At 49.4% G+C, this 19,589-nt stretch overlaps 2 protein-coding genes, 1 long non-coding RNA gene and 1 pseudogene across 3 annotated transcripts; 1 reads left to right on the top strand and 3 right to left on the bottom strand.

The window, feature by feature from the left end:
- Positions 1-315: 315 nt before the first annotated feature.
- Positions 316-2,509, bottom strand: LOC147981506 (uncharacterized; annotated as a pseudogene).
- A 10,938-nt stretch (positions 2,510-13,447) lies between these two features.
- Positions 13,448-15,865, top strand: LOC147981505 (protein FAR1-RELATED SEQUENCE 5-like). The gene is made up of 2 exons (XM_087517133.1): positions 13,448-15,643; positions 15,713-15,865. The coding sequence occupies exons 1-2, from the start codon at positions 13,457-13,459 to the stop codon at positions 15,863-15,865; spliced, it is 2,340 nt and encodes a 779-aa protein (XP_087373259.1). The 5' UTR covers positions 13,448-13,456.
- Positions 15,866-16,840: 975 nt separating this feature from the next.
- LOC147981504 (uncharacterized) lies at positions 16,841-17,764 on the bottom strand. Its single transcript, XM_087515986.1, has 2 exons — positions 17,756-17,764; positions 16,841-17,533 (listed from the first exon to the last, which is right to left on the bottom strand). The coding sequence occupies exons 1-2, from the start codon at positions 17,762-17,764 to the stop codon at positions 16,841-16,843; spliced, it is 702 nt and encodes a 233-aa protein (XP_087372112.1).
- A 37-nt stretch (positions 17,765-17,801) lies between these two features.
- Positions 17,802-18,327, bottom strand: LOC147981503 (uncharacterized). The gene is made up of 2 exons (XR_015599916.1): positions 18,235-18,327; positions 17,802-18,121 (listed from the first exon to the last, which is right to left on the bottom strand). It is a non-coding gene; the product is annotated as an uncharacterized LOC147981503 (long non-coding RNA).
- Positions 18,328-19,589: the final 1,262 nt, after the last annotated feature.

Genomic DNA, 19,589 nt, shown 5'->3' with positions numbered 1-19,589 from the left:
GCATATTTCCAACACCAGGCAGCGGTACCCCTTGTGCTCGAGGGGCATGCCAAGGAGAACACACCGAAGCGAGCGTGTGCCAGTTTGTGGGGCATGGTGGCGTAAGTGTTGGGGTAGCAGAGGCATCCAAGGTGCGGAGGGGGGAGTAGTCAGGATTGGTGCCGTGAAGAATGTAGTATGGAGTGTTGTGATTAATGGCACGGGAGGGACGTATGTTGAGAAGATGGGTGGTGGTGTGTAGGGCCTTGACCCAGAAGGTAGGTGGCATGCTGGCTTGGAGAAGAAGAGTGCGGAGGATATCGTTGGTAGAGCGAATCACGCTTCGGCCTTGCCGTTCTGAGGAGAAGTGTGGGGGCAGGAGAGACGAAGAGCGGCGCCGCAGTCAGAGAGGAAGGAGCGGAGGCGTACGTTGAGGAACTCCCCACCATTATCGCATTGCAAACACTGGATGAGAACACGGAACTGCGTAAGAACATAAGTGTAGAAACGCTCAAGATACGAGGCAGCATCAGATTTGTGACGCAGAGGGAAACTTCATGAGAAATGAGTAAAATCATCCATTATAATTAGGCAGTACTTGAAACCAGAAAAGCTCACAACTGGTGCGGTCCATAGATCGCAATGAACTAGTTGAAAAGGAAAAGAAGTAAATGACATGGACTCTGGGAAAGGTAATCTAGCCTGGACCTAGTTGACACGCTTCACACGAACCACACGGGTGAAGTGGTTTATTACATGAAGGAAGGAAATCATGGCGCATGCGAGAGAGGGCAGCAGCACTGGGGTGTCCAAGTCTCTGATGCCATAAGTCGACGACGGTCGCGGAGAGGAGAGCGGAGTGTTTGTTGGCGCTGCCGGAGAACGAGTAGAGCTGCCCGTAGCTACTGCAGGTCAGGAGAGGGGTCCGAGTGGCTAGATCCTTCACAGCAAAAGCAAAAGGGTAAAATTCGATGGAAACAGAATTATCAATGCAAAAATGACGGACAAAAATAAGATTTGTGGCTACACGAGGTGAGTACAGGATATTGTTGAGGTAGAAGGGGCGGGAGGTGAGTTTTGTCGAGCCGGTGGCATGAACAGGTAGATGGGGCCCATCACCAACAATGATACTAGAGGGGGAATGCTTGGATGGAGAACAAAACAAGCCGAGGTTACCTGCGTTGCCGGTGACATGGGACGAGGCGCCGGAGTCAAGGTACCACTCGCCGTGGCCACCGCCTTGCTGCTGGATGGCCATGTTGTTCATGGCGGCGAGAAGGCCTGCCTGGTCCCATGACGGCGGTGGTGGCGGGTTGGTGGAGGACGACGGGGCACCGGAGTAGGCGACGGGGTAGGCGTGCACGGGGTTGCCGGGGCGAGGCCCGAGCACGCCCGCGGCGTTGGGTGGAAGCCACGGTGCATGCCCCTGGGGTGGGAAAGGTGCACCCCATGGGGCGAAGTACCCCATCCAGGGGGTGTGGCCCCCCGGAGCCAGGTGAGGCTGGCCGCGGCCACCCGTGTGCCCGCCATGGCGACCTTGTCCACGGCCACGGCCGCGCCCCTGACCGCGCCCACCGGCTGGAGACCCGCCGCGCTGGGGAGTGCCCGCGTCCGCTGGCGCCTTGCCGCAGTCGGCGCGATCACCGGACCCGGCATCGGAGGACGAGCCGCCGCCGCTGAGGCCGATGGTGAGCGCGGTGGAGCCGTCGGAGCGATCACTGGCGTCCTGCTGGATCTCCTCGAGCAGAAGGCGCGAACGAGCCTGGTTGAAGGAGGGGAATGGATTCTGCATGGGCATGACCGTGGCGATCACCTAGTATCGGCGGGAGAGTCCTCGCAGCAGCTGCAGCGTCAGTGTCCGATCGGTGACGGGCTCCTCGACGTCCGCCATGGCATCGGCCGGCACCTTCAGGCGAGCACAGTACTCGGCCATGCGCAGGTCGCCTTGGGTGAGGGCACGGAACTCGGCGGAGAGGTGGACAGCCTGAGCGGGCTGGTTGGCGAGGAAGAACTCCCGAAGTTTGTCCCAGGCAAGGAAGGCGGTGTTGGCCTCGCCGCGGATGACCTCGTAGAGGGCGTCGGTGATGGTGGAGTAGAGCAGCAGAAGGAGGGTGAGATCGGTGTGACGCCAGGCCGGAGACTGTTGGGCGGGGTCGGACTAGTGGGTGATGTGGTGCTAGACGGCGTACATGGTGAGGACGCAGCGCCAGAGTTCATGCCACTTGGAGTAGCTGCCGGACTGGACGTCGAGTTTGAAGGTGATGAGACTCCCGATGTTGTGGAGAGAGTGGATGGAGGGGATGACGGTGGAAGGAGGAGCCGTAGGGTCGGGAAGAACTGGGGGAGGGAGCAGGGTCATGGCAGAAGAGACCGCTGCAGGCGGAGCCGTGGCGACGGGAATGATCAGCTCGGGCGAGGTGAGCACCGGAGTCGGGGGAGGAGGGATGGGCGGAGTGAGAGCGGGGGAGGAGGGAGGAATGGTGCTCGTGAGGTCGCAGGAGGAGGAGGAGGAGAAGTCGCCGGTGTTCATGGTTGGGAAAGAGGCTCTGATTACCAAGTTGTCAAGTGATATTCACTGTATGTTCATTCATCTCACAAGAGTACATTATATACAGGAGGAGGATTACAACGGGGGCGACGTGCGTAACAGACGCTAGCTATGAGATGGTGGAGAGACGTACTGCCTCATGAACACGGCCGGCGTGCATGTTCGTGGTGCCGCTAGTTGCCCCGGTGCTCCAAAGGTGGCAGCATCTGTGGGACCTCCACCGACCACCATCTGGCTGGACATGCTCGCCCCGCTAAAGAACAACACTGGATGAACCAGGGTCGGCCACATCACCGTACGCATAGCTGGTCGGCGACACCGTGGTTCCGCCGGTCCAGGCATTCTGAGGGGATGCGCTACTTCCTCGCACAGTGCAAGGAGACACACGCTGCCTCCTCCTATCGTGCATCGATCGTATCCTTATAATAAGAGGTCGTCATGCCGGCCGGAGCTGACCGCGAGACCAAGCTTAGACACAGACCCAGGCCTACTGTGTTACACGTCGATTATTTTGCCTAACCCTTGGCAACCATGATCTAACAGAATCAGTGTATTTAAGCCAAACCTTTTTTTTTGCCGGTAATATAATCCCAACCTTGCCGCTGATCCTTCCCCACTCTCCTCAATTCCTCTCTAATCCGTTCGTTCCAATCATCCCTCCTTCCTAATCCGTTTGATATTAGGTTGATATTTTAGTTTACAACAAAAAAGGCATCCAATGGAACCAGCTAGAGGCAGAATGATGTTTTAAACTAAAATGCATATGCTATTCCGTGTAAGTCTACTGCTCCCCCCATCTCATAATATATGACGTTTGTAGGTTGTTCATGTGTAGGCTAATGATATTTACTGTTAACAGATAGCCTAATTATTGTTTAGATATTGTTGATATCTCTAACAGATCTCGGCCTGATCTTGCTATTCTTCTTGTGCAAGACATGAGCTGTTTGTAAGGCTATTTATAGCAACTATTCTAATCAATGAAATCAGTTGCCCCAAACCGAGATTCCTCTTGCCGTTCATAGTTTAGACTCCTTCATGGTATCAGATACCTAGATCGCATCGCATCCTCTCCAGCTTCCGCCGCCACCTCCCCTCCCGCCGCCATGAGCTCGATCGGCTACACCTCCGCCTCCTTGGACTCCGACGACGATGTCTTCGAACAGTTCGGCATCCCCGTCGCAACTCAAACCCTTCCCACCCCGCAGCTGCAGGCTCTCCACGGCCTCGCCGTCCACACCGCGCCGGCCGCTCCTCCGGCTGCCCCTCCGCCACAATGGGATCAGTCGGCCCTCATCGCCGCGCTGAACCAGATGGCCCTTCAAGCACAAGCAGGACAAGGCAGCGAGTGGGTCCTCGACAGCGGTGCTTCCTCTCACATGGGCTCCGGTTCTGGTATACCACTCTCCCCTCGCCCTCCCAATTTTCCTTCTCATATCATTGTCGGTGATGGCTCCTTTCTTCCTATCACCGGTACTGGTTCCGTTCACTTTCGAACACCCATTCGCCCTCTCTCCCTTCTGAACATTCTTATTTCTCCTAAACTCATCAAAAATCTAGTGTCTGTCCGTGCTTTTACACGCGATAATTTTGTTTCCATTGAATTTGACCCTTTTGGTTTCTCTATCAAGGATTTGGCAACGGGACGGGTTATTCACCGATGTAACTCCACCGGCGACCTCTACCCCTTCGTGCAGATGCCCCAATGCTTCCTCGCCACCGTCTCTGCAACTTTGTGGCATCAGCGGCTTGGACACCCCGGCGTTGAAGCTTTGGCCAATGCATCCAAATATTTCAAATTCAGTTGTAACAAAAGTTTCCCCACGCACTGCGATGCATGTCGTTTGGGCAAACACACTAGACTCCTTTTTGCTTCCTCTACCACCAAAACATCTGCTGCTTTTGAGCTTTGTCATTGCGATTTATGGACTAGTCCTGTTTTAAGCATCTCAGGTTTTCAATATTATCTTGTTATATTGGATGACTTTACCCACTTCACTTGGACGTTTCTGAAGGAAATATGCCCTAGAGGCAATAATAAAGTTATTATTTATTTCCTTATAATCATGATAAAGGTTTATTATTCATGCTAGAATTGTATTAACCGGAAACATAATACATGTGTGAATACATAGACAAACAAAGTGTCACTAGTATGCCTCTACTTGACTAGCTCGTTAATCAAAGATGGTTATGTTTCCTAACCATGAACAATGAGTTGTTATTTGATTAACGGGATCACATCATTAAGAGAATGATCTGATTGACATGACCCATTCCATTAGCTTAGCACCCGATCGTTTAGTATGTTGCTATTGCTTTCTTCATGACTTATACATGTTCCTATAACTATGAGATTATGCAACTCCCGTTTACCGGAGGAACACTTTGGGTACTACCAAACGTCACAACGTAACTGGGTGATTATAAAGGAGTACTACAGGTGTCTCCAAAGGTACATGTTGGGTTGGCGTATTTCGAGATTAGGTTTTGTCACTCCGATTGTCGGAGAGGTATCTCTGGGCCCTCTCGATAATGCACATCACTTAAGCCTTGCAAGCATTGCAACTAAATGAGTTAGTTGCGGGATGATGTATTACAGAACGAGTAAAGAGACTTGCCGGTAACGAGATTGAACTAGGTCTTGGAATACCGACGATCGAATCTCGGGCAAGTAACATACCGATGACAAAGGGAACAACGTATGTTGTTATGCGGTCTGACCGATAAAGATCTTCGTAGAATATGTAGGAGCCAATATGGGCATCCAGGTCCCGCTATTGGTTATTGACCGGAGACGTGTCTCGGTCATGTCTACATTGTTCTCGAACCCGTAGGGTCCGCACGCTTAAGGTTACGATGACAGTTATATTATGAGTTTATGCATTTTGATGTACCGAAGGTTGTTCGGAGTCCCGGATGTGATCACGGACATGACGAGGAGTCTCGAAATGGTCGAGACATAAAGATTGATATATTGGAAGCCTATATTTGGACATCGGAAGTGTTCCGGATGAAATCGGGATTTTACCGGAGTACCGGGAGGTTACCGGAACCCCCCGGGAGCCATATGGGCCTTAATGGGCTTTAGTGGAAAGGAGAAAGGGGCAGCACAAGGTGGCCGCGCGCCTCCCCCCCTTCCCTAGTCCTATTAGGACTAGGAGAGGTGGTCAGCCCCCTCTTTCTCTTTCCCCCTCAGGGAATCCTAGTCCAACTAGGATTGGGGGGGAGTCCTACTCCCGGGAGGAGTAGGACTCCTCCTGCGCCCTCCTCCTGGCCGGCGGCCCCCTCCCCCTTGGCTCCTTTATATACTGAGGCAGAGGCACCCCAGAAACACACAAGTTGATCCACGTGATCTATTCCTTAGCCGTGTGCGGTGCCCCCAGCCACCATAGTCCTCGATAATACTGTAGCGGAGTTTAGGCGAAGCCCTGCTGCTGTAGTACATCAAGATCGTCACCACGCCGTCGTGCTGACGGAACTCTTCCCCGACACTTTGCTGGATCGGAGTCCGGGGATCGTCATCGAGCTGAACGTGTGCTCGAACTCGGAGGTGCCGTAGTTTCGGTGCTTGATCTGTTGGATCGTGAAGACGTACGACTACTTCCTCTACGTTGTGTCAACGCTTCCGCAGTCGGTCTGCGTGGGTACGTAGACAGCACTCTCCCCTCTCGTTGCTATGCATCACATGATCTTGCGTGTGCGTAGGAAATTTTTTGAATTACTACGAAACCCAACAGTTTCCTATTCGTAATAAGTCTGAAGTTCATGCTCTTCTTGTGGCGTTCTATGCATATGTTCGCACGCAGTTCTCATCCTCCATTAAAGCTTTTCAGACCGATAATGGACGAGAATTCGACAACACTGCAAACCGTGCTCTTTTTACCGCCCATGGAACTCTTCTTCGCCTCACCTGCCCATACACCTCCCAACAAAATGGCAAGGCCGAACGTATCCTTCGTACACTCAATGATGGTGTCCGCACTCTCCTTATACATGCATCCATGCCATACCCATGGTGGGCTGAGACTCTCGCCACCTCCACATACCTTCTCAATCGCCGCCCATGCAAAGCCAACATCATTACCACTCCCTACGAGCTTCTTCATGGTCGTGCCCCCGATTTTAAGTCTCTTCGCGTGTTTGGCTGCCTGTGCTATCCCAATCTTGCTGCCACCGCACCTCACAAACACGCACCCCGTTCTACTCCTTGCATTTTTCTCGGCTATTCGGACGGGCGCAAAGGGTATCGCTGCTATGATCCACTGACTCGGCGCATTATTTTCTCACGGCATGTTACCTTTGTGGAAAAACTGTTTCCTTTCAGCTCCCTGGACTTCAGCATCGCCCCGGCATCTCCATCACGCGCCAACCACGACGCTACTCCGGCTTACGACGATCATGTGGCGCCCCCTGCATGCCACAGTAACGGGCCATGCAGCCCGTTCCCACGCGGATCGTCCTCAGGCCACTCTTCTTCACCATCCACGGCCCGCGGCTCGGCCTCCTCAGCTCGCGGCTCCGCTCCTCTGACACCCGACGCCGGCTCAGCCCGCGGCTCGGCCCGCGGCTCAGATTCTTCAGCTCGCGGCTCGGCTTCGGCACGTGGTTCTGCGTGCCTGACGCTGGACATCTGTGCTACGCCCGACGCTGCGCCTTCCAGCTCGGCGCCTGCTTCGTCGCCTCCCCGCCACCGCATGGTCACTCGTGCTCGGCATGGCGTCTTCAAGCCGAACCCTCGCTACGGCCTTGTCGCCACCACGACGGTGTCGCCCCTCCCATCCTCCGTCCGGGAGGCTCTCCGCGACCCCAACTGGCGCCAGGCGATGCAGGAGGAATTCGACGCCCTCTCGTCGAACACCACCTGGACGTTGGTCCCTCGGCCTCCCCACACCAACGTCGTCACCGGCAAATGGGTCTTCCGGCACAAGACCCGCGAGGACGGCTCCCTCGAGCGGTACAAGGCACGCTGGGTCATTCATGGTTTTGCCCAACGTCCTGGTGTCGACTATGGCGAAACTTTTTCGCCGGTGGTCAAACCGGCAACGATTCGCACTGTGCTCACTTTCGCGTCCTCCCATAACTGGCTTGTGCACCAGTTGGACGTGAAGAATGCCTTCCTCAACGGCATCCTCGACGAACAGGTCTACTGCTACCAGCCGGCCGATTTTGTCGATGCTCATCGCAAGGATCACGTCTGCAAGCTCGTCAAGTCTCTCTATGGCTTGAAGCAAGCACCGCGCGCGTGGTTTCAGCGCTTCGCCACTTTCGCCGTCACCATTGGCTTCACCGCCTCTCGTTCTGACGCTTCGCTCTTCATACTACGGCGGGGCACTAACGTGGCATATCTCCTGCTATATGTTGACGACATCGTCTTGACGGCTTCTTCCCCGACACTGCTCCACGATCTCATTGCCAAACTCATGGTCGAGTTCGCAATGAAGGACTTGGGGCCCTTGCACTTCTTCCTCGGGATCCGTGTGCGTCGTACATCTCGTGGCTTCTTCCTCAGCCAGGAGCAGTACGCCGAGGAGATCCTCCAGTGCGCCGACATGTTGCAGTGTAAGACCGCCACCACGCCTGTCGACACCCTTCCCAAGGTTGCCGCCGATGCTGGTGACCCGGTTGCCGATCCCTCCGAGTATCGAAGCCTTGCCGGTGCCCTTCAGTACTTGACCATGACGCGTCCTGATCTTGCATATGTCGTGCAGCAAGTCTGCTTACACATGCACGATCCGCATGACGGTCATCTCGCCATCATCAAACGTATTCTCCGATACGTCCGCGGCACTACGAGCTCCGGTCTCCTGCTCCCCAGCTCCTCTCCACTCGACATCGTCGCTTACTCGGATGCAGACTGGGCAGGCTGCCCGACCACATGGCGCTCTACCTCCGGCTACTGTGTTTATCTTGGCGGTGCTCTCGTGAGCTGGTCTTCCAAGCGCCAACCCACTGTCTCGCGCTCGAGCACCGAGGCTGAGTATCGTGCTGTTGCCAATGCCGTTGCTGATTGTGTATGGCTGAGGCAACTCCTCGATGAGCTCGGTTCACCTCCCTCCAAAGCCACGGTGGTCTTTTGTGATAATATCTCAGCGGTGTACATGTCTACCAATCCAGTTCATCATCGACGAACGAAGCACATTGAGTTAGACATTCATTTTGTGCGCGAGAAGGTGGCTCTCGGCGAACTTCAGGTCGTTCATGTGCCTACTACTCAGCAGCTGGCTGATATCATGACCAAAGGACTCCCTACGGCGTCGTTTCAGTCATTCCGGTCCAGTCTATGCGTTTTGCCTAGCGCCAACGTATCGACTGCGGCGGGGTGTTAACAGATAGCCTAATTATTGTTTAGATATTGTTGATATCTCTAACAGATCTCGGCCTGATCTTGCTATTCTTCTTGTGCAAGACATGAGCTGTTTGTAAGGCTATTTATAGCAACTATTCCAATCAATGAAATCAGTTGCCCCAAACCGAGATTCCTCTTGCCGTTCGTAGTTTAGGCTCCTTCATTTACAACTTACAAGTAACTAATGTGTGTTTTTTGAATGTAATTCGGTCTAAATCAACCTACGAAATATAACACCCCGCATCCATGTCCGCGGACTAGTTCCTCCCTATCCGCGGACGGATGCATGGGGGGAAATTTGCGAGTTGCAGTTGGAGATGCCCCTATATCAGTACTGCGAGAATCGAGTAAGTTCTTTCCTTCAAAGGCAAAATAAAGAGAGAATACAAGAAGCCAATCAAGGATATTGTTCTTTCAGAAGCTTGTACTTTTTTTAAAGTTTGATGAAAGCTCTGGTATATGTCCATGTGTGTTTTCCCGACTGAGATGTGTGGTCTAGGCATACAATTCACATCTAGTGTGTGGTTCTTAGAGTTACAATTTGCCATAGTGCGCACTTCATGCACAAACAAGTGTTGAAGATTATAGTAAAAAGGTTTGGTTGAGCTTAATGATTTATATTCGACTGAGGAGCTACAGTGGGTCCAGATGTCTAATGAGAGGTGGCTTTTACAAGGTGATAATAATACTGCATATTTTCAGTGAGTTTCTAATGGTAGGAGGAAAAAACTCTTCATTGTTTAGATGATAATGGTACTCTCATTGAGGGGACCGGTGATTTGCTTAAACATGCAACTGCATATATAAGAGCATCTCCAACAGGCGCGCTAAACAGGCGCCGCGCCGTAAATAGACCCACTTTAGCGTGCGTGCAACCCGGCGAATGGCTCCAGCGCGCGCGGTATAAGCAGTTGGGCGCGCGGCAGGAAGCGGTACCCCGCGTGTGTATTTGCAGTGCCCGCTTCCGCGCGCGGCACACTCGCTCGCTCTTGTCTTCTCCCGCACCAAAGCCCGGCGACCCGCACCCATGGACACACGCGCCGGCACCCCGCTCACCCCGTCCTATAGCCGCGAGCACGCCGGCGCCAGCACGAGCAGCTGCCCCCTCCTCCTCAAAGCTCCCCAATGCGGCGCCGCCAAAGAAGGGCAAGACATCGGCGAAGAAAAACAAGGCGGCGGACGGCTCCGGCACCTCCAAGGCGAGGAGGAAGAAGCTTGCGGGGCGTGCGACGGGCGCGGCGGTGCCGAAGCGCCGGCGAGCTCACTCGTTGAGCCGGCGGCCGGCGCGCACAACATGTTCGACGAAATGCCTCCAAGGTAAAAAAATTCTAACTTTTCATTTTTTTTGTTATTTTTTGAATGCATTCACATATAGATAGCTTATTTGCATTGTGCAAAAATGTAGTCTCAATGATGATGCATACATGTCCACGATGGGTGTTGGCTCCAACAATTCGCATTGGTCTCAAACCAATGACATGCATTTCGAAAACCATGAGTTCGAGGTGGACGAGGAGGGTGAGGCATTGTCGACGCACCGAAAGGCAGAGCGGGCAATTACAGCAACGCCGATGACATCTTACTATGCAATACTTGGTTGTAAGTGTCGAGGGATCCATCCGTTGGAGGTGATCAAAGTAGAGATGCTTATTGGCTTCGGATGAAGGAACACTTTGATGTTCGCAACGTGAGTGGAATTGACCGCTCCGGCCGATCACTTAGGTCCCGGTGGTCGACAATCAACTCGGATTGTCAAAGGTGGGCGGCCTGTCAAAAGGCGGTTGACAAGTTGAACCCAAGTGGCACAAATGAGGACGATAGAGTAAGTGGCATTTCATACATGTTCATCATACATGTTCATCTACTTGTTGTTGGTGCTAACTTGCTTTGTTTTCATGTAGTACAACATTGCGCAAAACTTGTTCAAAGAAGAGGAGAGGAAAACCAAGAAGGGGAAGATCAAGAAAGGAAGGGTATTTGCTTTGCCTCATTGCTATGAAGTGTTGAAGGATGATGAGAAATGGAAGAAGCGTGAAGATTTGGATGATTTGCATTTGAGCAACAAACGAAAGCGAACAATTAAGTTGGATGATGATGATGAGGATGAGGATGATGCATCAAGTGATGACGGCAAGAGAAGCCCCACACCCAACTCGGTTTCATACTCGAAGCCAAAGCGACCGGATGGGTGCAAGAAAGACAAAACCGAAAAGAAGAAGAGGAAAGGAGATGATGAGCTCAAAAATGCTATGGAACCAATTGTGAAGGCAAGAAAAGAAGCCAACGAGGTGAGGAAAATGGCAAGGAACCAAGATGCCGCGGCCGAGGAGAGGAGGTTGGCGGCCGAGGAGAGGAGGGTAGTGGCCGAGGAGAGAAAGGTGGCTTTGAAGGAGAGGAAGGTGAGCAATGAGGAGCGTACTAAATTGTTGGAATGGGAGAAGCACTTGTTCTTCTTGGACACATCTAACCTCAATGTGGCGCAAATGGAGTATGTCAATCTAGCCCGTGAAGAAGTCTTGATCCAAAAAAGATCCATGGTTCGTGCAATGGGTGGCGGTGGCCTCGGCGCCATGGGTGGCGGTGGCATCGACGCCATGGGTGGCGTTGGCCTCGGCGCCATGGGTGGCGGTGGCTTCGGCGCCATGGGTGGCATGGGTGGCTTGGGTGGCTTTGGAGCTCCCCCCGACGCTATGGCCACCATGGGAGGCATGGGTTTTGCTTCTCTCATGGGAGGCATGGGTGCACCTCCGGCTACCATGGGCGGAATGTCTTTCGATGTGCCTCCTCGCACACATTCCCATGAAGATGCCGTTGAAGATCTTGCCAACACCGTCGGAGCTTCACGTGATGCGGTGCGCGATGAAGAGAGGGAGGAAGATTCATCTTCGGAGGCGGAAGAATCGTCTTCCAAAGATGAGGACGAAGACGAGGACGAGGAATGATGTGTCTTTTATTTGTGTATTGAACTTGATTTGCATTTTGAACTTGGTTGGATGAACTCGTGGGCATGATTTTAAACTTGTGGGCATGAACTTTTTTTCATCAACTTGTTTGTGTGAAATTTTGTGTTGAAAATGTTCATCATTTTGTGTTGAAAATGCCATATGCAATGCACTGGCGAGTCGCGCGCGCTGCATTTTTGCGCGCTGCTGGAGCGGTGCGCGCGCTGCATTTCAGCGCGGCTGTTGGAGCGGGCGCTGCGCGCCGCGCCAAACCAGGCGATGCGCGCGCGGCAAATCTGTTTTTTGCGCGCCGCGTGTCCGGCGCCTGTTGGAGATGCTCTAAGGACCTATTTTGCCCTGCACCTGGTGATATGTTTGCATTGTCTCCTGGTCTTTGGGGTGAGCATGAAAAATGAATGACTTAGACAACTTTATCCTTATTAGACCATTCACTGTTGAAGAGGTCAAGTATGTTACGTACATGTAGGTAGCATGTTAGTCGAAACTACTTAGATGGACCAAAAGTACATGCATTGAGAGTTTTTCATAGAAAACTAGGCATGAAAACGTCAAATCAGAAAAAAAATATTATAAAATATTAATGTAACTTATTAGTTTCCATTATATTTAAATCGTTTTGAATTCTTTACGCCATGCAATCAGCTAAAACCAAGAAATCAAATGTTGGCCCAGCCACCAACAAATCTTCGTTGTGGATCCCTTTCAATTGGAAAATTAAATTGTAAGTTTTGTAGCATCTTCATTCATTTGAACTGTTTATGTACATGCCTTCTACTATTCTCTAAAAAAGATGCATTTTTATTAAAATACTAGGTATGTGCCCCGTGCGTTGCCACGGGGGCCAAATGTTTAACATAATAAGAGGACCATACAGGACCCTGATGCAAAACACAGACAAAATAAGATTATGTTTTGGTTATAAAGCATAGATTTTCCGCCATTGCTTAAATTGACAAAATAGGTATATGCCCGTGATTTATCTGCTTTATTGGGTTACCAAAGATGGACGAGGATCTAGTGCCTTGCTATGGCCAAGGCACAGCGTACCTTGCCCCCTCCCATCCACCGTTGGAATTGATCCAGCGGCCAGCAGCAGTTCACAGCCAATCGACAAAATCAGGGGGAAAATCTCGAGCGGGATAGGGGAAACGGCGCGCGGGCTGGGAGAAAACTGCGCGGCGCCCGCCGCCACCGCTCGCTCGCCCCGCCGCCGCCGCATCTCGTCCGCCCCGTCGCCGCCGCATCTCGCCCGCGCCGCCGCCGCGGCCGTTCGCCCGCCCCGCCGCTGGAAAGGGAGTGGATCAAGCTCCGGCGGCGTCCACTGAAGAAAACGGCGGCGGCAGGCTCCTCCACCGCCACTACGGGCTACTCCACCCCACCCCCTCCCACGGCTCCCTCCGCCCCCCTGCGACCCCTCGTCGAGCAGTGTCCATTAAGCAAGCTCCAGGCCCGGCTCCTACAGGTAGCCATTTAACATTTTTTTTCAATGTGCTCTGTCAAATTGAGTGACATATGCACTGTCCTATTTGACAGAATTGTTGCTGATTGGGCTTGCGGTGTGTGCAATTTGGCAAGATTTGAGTGCTGTGAGTGTTGTGCATTTGCAAGTGTTGTGCAATGGGAGAAATTGGCAAGGGAATACCTGAAGTTGGTATGAGGTTCAGAAATGCAGATGAAGCTTGGGTGTTTTGGGTTGCATATGGGGGCCGTGCGGGGTTTGATGTGAGGAAGAGAAACAAAAATGTAAGCAAGTGTGATGGTGAAGTGACTTCATGCAGATTTGTTTGTTCAAATGAGGGTATTCGAAAGAAAGGGATAACATTGGATCATGTGCCAAAGTGTATTAGAGCTGAAACAAGAACAGATTGCAAAGCTCAGATGACTATAACATTGGATCGAGTGGCAAAAAATTATGAAGTCACAGATGTTGTGCTAGAACACAATCATTACCTTCAATTGCCACAAACTTGTCACTTGATGGCATCACAAAGGAAGATTTCCGAAGTACAAGCTTTTGAAATAGAAGCCGCTGATGATTCTGGAATCATGCCAAAAGCTGCACATGAGCTTGCTTGTCGTCGAGTTGGTGGACCACTTAACCTCGGCTACACTTGTGTTGACCAAAAGAATCATTTGAGAAGCAAGCGGCAGAGAGAGTTGGCTTTTGGACAGGCTGGAAGTATGTTGAAGTACTTCCATGACAAAATCATTGAGAACCCATCTTTCCAATATGCTTTGCAGTTGGACTGTGAGGAGCATATAACCAACATATTCTGGGCTGATGCTAAAATGGTTCTTGACTATGCACACTTTGGCGATGTTGTCACATTCGATACTACTTTTGGCACAAACAAAGAATATAGGCCATTTGGTGTTTTCCTTGGACTCAATCAGTTTAGAGAAACCACCATTTTTGGTGCTGCATTGCTATTTGATGAAACATGTGACTCATTTACATGGCCTTTTGAGACCTTTCTAGCTGCACATAATGGGAGGCAACCTATAACTATTTATACGGATCAAGATGTAGCAATGGGGAAAGCTATAGGGAAAGTCTTCACAGAATCCTACCATGGATTGTGCACTTTTCATATAATGCAAAATGCTGTCAAGCATTTATCTCCATTGAAGAGTGAAGGGAAAGATGAAGGGAAAGAGAAAGATGAAGGGGCAGAAAAAGATGATGGGAAAGATGAAGATGAAGATGAGGAGTCTCATATTCTCACTGATTTTAGTGAATGTATGTATGGCTATGAGGACAAAACAGAATTTCAAGAAGCATTTGACAATTTGAGGCACAAAGTGCATAAGCAAACTTGGTTAGATAGTATCTACAAGTTGAAAGAAAAATGGGCTGAATGTTATATGAGAGATGTGTTTAGTTTGGGAGTGAGAAGTACACAACATAGTGAGAGATTCAACAATTCATTGAAAAACCATTTGAAATCAGATTTTCATATTGTTCGGTTCTTGATGCATTTTGAGAGGACAGTGGAAGTAAAACGAAGAAAGGAATTGCAATCTGTATTTGATGCAAGGAAGAAGTTGCCAAGAATCAAGATGCACACACCTATGTTGGTGCTAGCAAGCAAAGAGTACACTCCAATTATTTTCGAAGCTTTCCAAAGTGAATATGAAAGATCGATGGCTGCATGCACTAGAGCATTGGATGGACATAACAAGTTCGCAGTTGCTATTGGGAGTTTGCTTGGTGATTTAAAATTCGAGGAGGAGCGCATAGTGATTGGTGATCCTCTAACCCAAACAGTTTCATGTAGTTGTGGAATGTTCAATAGGACGGGAATATTGTGTGGACATGGTCTCAAAGTGCTTAATTTGATGAATATAAAAGTATTGCCAGCACATTATATCTTAAAGAGATGGACTAGAGAAGCACGCAATGGAAGCATACAAGATAGACAAGGAAGGAACGTGATAGAAAATCCAAAGTTGGAAGCCCAACTTCGATACAAGGATTTGTCTCACAAATTTCACACTTTGGCATACAAAATAGCCTACTCTCTAGAATGTTGTTTGATGTTAGAAAATGCACTTGATTGCATTGGTCCACAACTAGAAGATAAACTCAATGCAACTACCAATGCGCCGAATAAGGCATGCAATGACAAAGAAAATGTTGACCCAAATATGCAACAAACAAATGAGGTTCTTAGTGCTGCAAAGCTCAAGAAAAAAGAGGTTCAATCAAAAAGATTGAGGAGAAGACAGACTTGGCTTGATAAGTTACTCAAAAGGAAGCGCAAGACAACTAATGTTGCTCCATCCAAAAATGAAAGAGCAAAGGTATGTAGCAATATGTACATGATGTGTTGTTACTGTTCATTCCTAAACTTACTAGAATTTTTATCATAGCAACACAAGAAACATGATGGTGTAGAGCCTCAAGTAGGAGTGGAGAAGGATGGGCATGATAAAGGAGCAAATATGGAGTTTCAAGAGTGCAACAAGATAATGAGTTACATGCAGCTCTTGACAACTACCAGTTATGATGAAAATCTGTTCTAGCGTGTACAAGCTTGTTAGATAGTATTTTGGGCGGTGCCGACCGTATTTTGGACAGGGTTGACTATAGTATTTTGGATATGGGCTAACTGTAGTCTTTTGTGGCCTATGTGTACTGGTAAAAGGGCCAACTCTATGTACTTGAATGATTATGTAAGAACAAATTTCAATGTCAAGTGCTTTAAAAATTAGTTTGTTCAGACCTGCAAAAGAATCTGTATTGTGTTCAACTTTCTGCTGTTGTTGTGTGCTAAAACTTCTAGTAAGTTTAGAAAGTTGTATTTGTATTGAAGTGTTGGGATGTACTCCTTTTTTGTATTGATGTGTTGAGACGTACTTCTTTTTTGTTGAAGTTTGCTAAACTGAATTGTACTGTATTGTGTTAACTGAACCAATTCTCTGCTCTCTTCTCTGTCTGAAGAAAGTGCACTCTGTTTTCTGTTGTTTTGTCCACTCATTCAGTTTCTTTTGGCTGTGAACTGCTGCTGGCCGCTGGATCAATTCCAATGGTGGATGGAAGGGGGCAAGGTACGCTGTGCCTTGGCCACAGCAAGGCACTGGATCCTCGTCCACCAAAGATAGTAAGAGATTAATGATATTTTTTGTCTAAGGACCGTGAATTTATTGCTATTTACTGGGTTAACGAAGATGATTGACAAGTAACAAGTTCTGCATAAGAAACAATTTCTTTACAGTACATGAATTTCCTACTATACCATACATTGATCCGGTTTGTTTTGTTTCCAAAGATTGTTTTGATGAAACCAGAAGGGGATGAAAACTGGGAAAAATCGATGAAGAGTGGGTGGACAGACGAACGAACAAGTAGAGGTGATGGGGAGAAATTTTTATGTAAGGCGGAACCTTATGTTCTTTTTTATTAAAAGATCATGACACCCAAATTTATATGAACTATTTTCCTAAACTTAGTATCCCTTCTATGTCATAATACTACAAGTATGACATGCATCAAAATCTTCAAACGGGGTGTTCATGCACAATTATCAACAGCAACACTAGTACGCAACAGCAACAACACACAAGTCTAGTTGTATGACATGCATCATTTGAGGATATTAAACCAAGCATGAGGATATTAAACCAAGCATGCTCTACCATCCTAAAAGGATATTCATGCACAATTATCATCTTTGCTATGATTTTAACGACTTGTGCATGATCATATTCATGATTCACTATAAGAGATGCACCTGGCTTTTCAGGATCCAAATTGATTGTACCTTGTCGTTGTTGTCTTCCCTTCTTGTTTAGATAGTCCGCACAAACATCTACATGCCGATTGAGACTAGTAGTTGCTCCCCCTGGAGTATAAGCAAACAAGTTACAACAATGCAAGCATTTTGCCTTCGTGACGACCGCCCCTGGTTTCTTCTTGCATACAGCTTTGACCTCCTTGAAATGTTGCCAACATGGTTCACGCTTAACTCTAGTTTTCCTCACCTTAACCTTATTACCAACATCAACTATTGCCTTTTTCCTTATCCCTCTCTTTGTTTTCTCATTGTCATTGACCTCAGCTTGTACATCATTTCCTTCGTCACCCAATCCTTGAGAAGGATCTGACATATCATCATCCATGTCATACGCATCTGCCTCATCAACCTCTTCGTATCCTTCGTTAACCTCAACCCATTCCTCTATATCACCATCCTATGCAGAAAGAAATAGAATGATTTAGATAATCAAATTTAACAAGTCATCACTCCATGATTGATTAGGAATATGAATGATGAAGTTCTATTAATCTACATTGTAACTAGAGTTCTATAAAAGTATAGCAAAAATGGCAATGTACGAAACTGAAATTAGAGTTCTATACCAAAATTGCAATCAACAAAATAGTTGCATTGCTCTTGATCTGGCATTATAAACATCAGACATCAATAAACAAAATTGCAATGGGAACAGACAAATAAAATTTAGTAGTCTATACTGCATTTAAATAGAAACAACACTACTGGAGTACACATTCATATGAACTGAATTGTTTAGATTTAACCATCTAACACATGAGCACAATAGGAAATTACTGCTGCTGATCTGGCATCATCAACATCAGACATTGTTGGATCCACCCTTGCCCTTTTCTGCGCTTGTGAAAGAAGAGGAGGATCAGGCTATGCTGCGGTGGATGGAGAGTCCCGTGACGCACAATCAGAGGCAGCTCGTTTCTTCCACGACTCCATGCTTGCAGCTGTGGTAGAAGGTGCTGGCCGCCGGCGTTCATCCATTCTTGCACTGGGCTCGCAGATGGAGATGGGGATTGCCAGAGTTAGAGACGACCGATGCAAGAGGTCGGGACTGGGGGAATGGAGATGTTCGAGGTGAGAGGCGAACGGGGGCGGGGATACCGGAGATTTGGACGCCGAAAGGTCACCGGCCGCCGACCGCCGCTGTACTGCCCTGTGCCCTTGTCACTTCCTCTGGTTCCTGGCGCTGGCGGCTGACTCGTGGAGACTGGAGACGAGTCGTGGACTCTAGGTCTCCTAGGTCTGGGTCTCTGCGAGAGGTATGGGCCGTGTGGCCCGAAGTGGGCTGGGGCGCTCGGCCTTTAGGCAGGCCAAACTAATAGTGGGCTCTGGAAATTCTCAAAAAAAAAAACTACTAGAAATCTATAACGAGCTAAACGAGTTAACTCGTGAAATTCGTTTGCTCGATCATTAAGCTCGTTAATCTTAACGAGCAAAAAACACTGTTCAGCTTGGTTCATTAACTAACGAGCACCAGCCGAAACGAGCCAAATAATCGAGCGTTCATTATGCTCACGAGCTTCGAGCTTTTCGTCCAGCCCTAGCCGCCGCCAGGCGGCAACCATGGCGGCGGCAGCAGAGACTCCTCTCCTCCACAACCTCCCAGACGAGATCGTCCTATGGGATGGGAGATCCTCATCCGCCTCGACCCCATATCCCTCCTCCTCTGCCACGCCTTCAGCCGCGCCTGGCACTGCGCCACCTCCACCCGCCGCTTCCTCCTCTCCCACCGCCACCGCCAGCCCGCCCTCCCCATCGTCCACGGCGACGGGTACCGTAACATCCTCGCCATAGACACTCGGGCCGCCCAGCTCCACACCGTCGCCTGGCTTGATGGGGTCTTCGTTGTGGAGGCCTCCTGCGATGGCCTCCTCATCCTCTCCAAGTTTGACTACGCTGGTGGCTCTCGCACCTGCCTCTCCCTTTGCAACCCAGCCACGCGTGACATCAAATCGGTGAGGATCCTACCGGCGACTACCGGCTGCTACTGCAACAGAGGAACAACTGGTCTTCTGCTTCTGGTCTTCTGCTTTGTAAAAAATTTGTATTAGTTTTCTCTCTGGTCTTCTGCTTTGTAAAAAATTTATATGCCTTGACTTGTTTCGAGTAAGCAAGGAACATGTATTCTAGGTTGGATCACCTGTGGTGGAAGTGGAACTACTGGTTGCTGTCTTAATTACAACATGGTATGAAACTAATACTCCATCAATTGCACCCGTTGATGCTGTTTTTTGTTTGTGTGTCCACTTGTTCTTCCCTTCTATTACCTACTTAGCAATTGAGTCTGGTGCTTATTTTTTTGGATTAGAAAACGTTGGGTCAATTTTTTACCCATTCTGAGTCTGAATTCCGCTTCTGCTGTTGAACCTTTGAGCGTACACCATGCCTCGTGTTCCCTTTGGGCTTTGCTACTTTTGCAGTTCTGTTCTAAGCAAGAAACAGGTATTAGATTTTCT

This window comes from Triticum urartu, chromosome 3A (assembly GCF_056163025.1).
Source record: "Triticum urartu cultivar PI428250 chromosome 3A, HENAU_Tu73, whole genome shotgun sequence".
Classification (NCBI taxonomy): domain Eukaryota; kingdom Viridiplantae; phylum Streptophyta; class Magnoliopsida; order Poales; family Poaceae; genus Triticum; species Triticum urartu.
Note: the sequence above shows the minus strand (reverse complement) of the source record. Positions and strands in the feature narration are given on the sequence as shown.

Excerpts from the sequence above, each read along its gene's own strand:
- LOC147981505 (XM_087517133.1), top strand. The coding sequence starts at position 13,457 with ATGGGAGAAATTGGCAAGGGAATACCTGAAGTTGGTATGAGGTTCAGA. Across the intron at positions 15,644-15,712 it reads CCAAAAATGAAAGAGCAAAG|CAACACAAGAAACATGATGG; the intron begins GTATGTAGCAAT and ends TTTTTATCATAG.